This window comes from Cryptomeria japonica, chromosome 7 (genome assembly GCF_030272615.1).
Source record: "Cryptomeria japonica chromosome 7, Sugi_1.0, whole genome shotgun sequence".
Taxonomy (NCBI): Eukaryota; Viridiplantae; Streptophyta; class Pinopsida; order Cupressales; family Cupressaceae; genus Cryptomeria; species Cryptomeria japonica.
The window spans coordinates 839,492,306-839,493,714 of record NC_081411.1 but is presented as its reverse complement, the minus strand read 5'-3'; the positions used below and the strand labels follow the sequence as shown (position 1 = coordinate 839,493,714).

Here is a 1,409-nt window from a genome sequence, read left to right as displayed (position 1 = left end):
CAAAGGATAAATAGTTCAAGCCTTCAACATTTTGTCAACCTCGTGAAAAATTGCTTCTGCTACCTTTGGATTAAAATTCCTTAACTTTTGCTGAAAAGGGTTGACACCTAGTTTCAAAGGAATTTGATGTTGGAACTTACCATCCCTGAAATTCTTCAAATCATCATAACTCCATGCAAACACATCTTTAAACTCGACCATAAAATTGATGAAATTCCTTCTCTCCACTTCAAAACAACATTTTCCCAAATTAACAAATTTAGGATCCTCATTGATACCAATGTTAATTTGCTCATACTCACTAGAGCTTAGAATTACAAGAGGTTCCCTATCCCTTTTCTTAACATATCCATCCTTCCTGTCGAAAAGGTGTTCAAGAGAAACTAAACCTTTTGGGATTTTATTCCCTTTTAGCTGCAACATTCCATCGTGTACTTCTTCTAGTGTATTGGGAGAAAACTCTTTACAACTTGCCTCTAACCCCTCATAAAACAAGGTTGTAAAAATGTCAGCACATTGTAGAAAATTTTGAATCTATTTATCATTTGCAAACACCTCCCAGGATTTAGAATTATCAGGCACACTTGGTCTATAAACTAGTTCAACCCTACAAGTGTTGGTTGTGAAATCCAGGTGTGGTACCAACAAGGCTGCAAATATCGCCAAAGAATCAGCCTTCGAGTTAAACTCCCTGGGAAGGGCCTCAATTGAAAAAGCATCAAAGGCTTCGATCTCATCCCAAACATGATTCCTATAATGTCTCAATCTCTCATTTTTGATAGCAAATAGGCCCCTCACTTGTTTAACAATAAGTTCAGCGTCACCTCTCACCTTCAACTTTTTGATTTGCAATCTCCTCGCTTTAGCCAGTTCTAATAACAAGGCCTCATGTTCAGCCATATTATTCATGTTTTGGAATTCCAATTTGAAAGAATAAGGAATGACCTTTCTGTGGGGAGGTATCAATACGACCCCGGCCCCTGATCCAGAAGATGAACAAATCCCATCAAATTCCATAGACCAGAGTGCATCAAACATACCTGAATCTATTAACATACTCTCATCTTAAGGTTCAGTTGATATCATGTAATTACCAAAGCCACAATCCTGGTACAAAATTTGAGCTTTCAGATCATCTGAGGGAAAAATTGTGTATTTGGCCTTTGTTTCAGGGTGGAAAAGGTCTCTCTATTTTACAATTGTGATCATTGCTTGTAACCAATCCATCCTAATTTCCCCTCCCATGTCTTTATAGAAGGTGCAACTCAATAAAATGCCATAGCTAGCAGGGATGTCAGCCACTAGGATTGTCAACTTGATTCTTTTGGCAAGGTGTCCTACTAAAGCAACCTGTGCATCCTTAATTTGCCCTAATAAAGGAACCTTCTTGGAGTCCATGGAGTAACACT

At 38.2% G+C, this 1,409-nt stretch overlaps 1 protein-coding gene across 1 annotated transcript; it reads right to left on the bottom strand.

Moving 5' to 3' along the window:
• Positions 1–534: 534 nt before the first annotated feature.
• Positions 535–1,056, bottom strand: LOC131857028 (uncharacterized). Its single transcript, XM_059209016.1, has one exon. It carries the CDS (start codon positions 1,054–1,056, stop codon positions 535–537), a length of 522 nt encoding a protein of 173 aa, XP_059064999.1.
• Between the last annotated feature and the right edge of the window lie 353 nt (positions 1,057–1,409).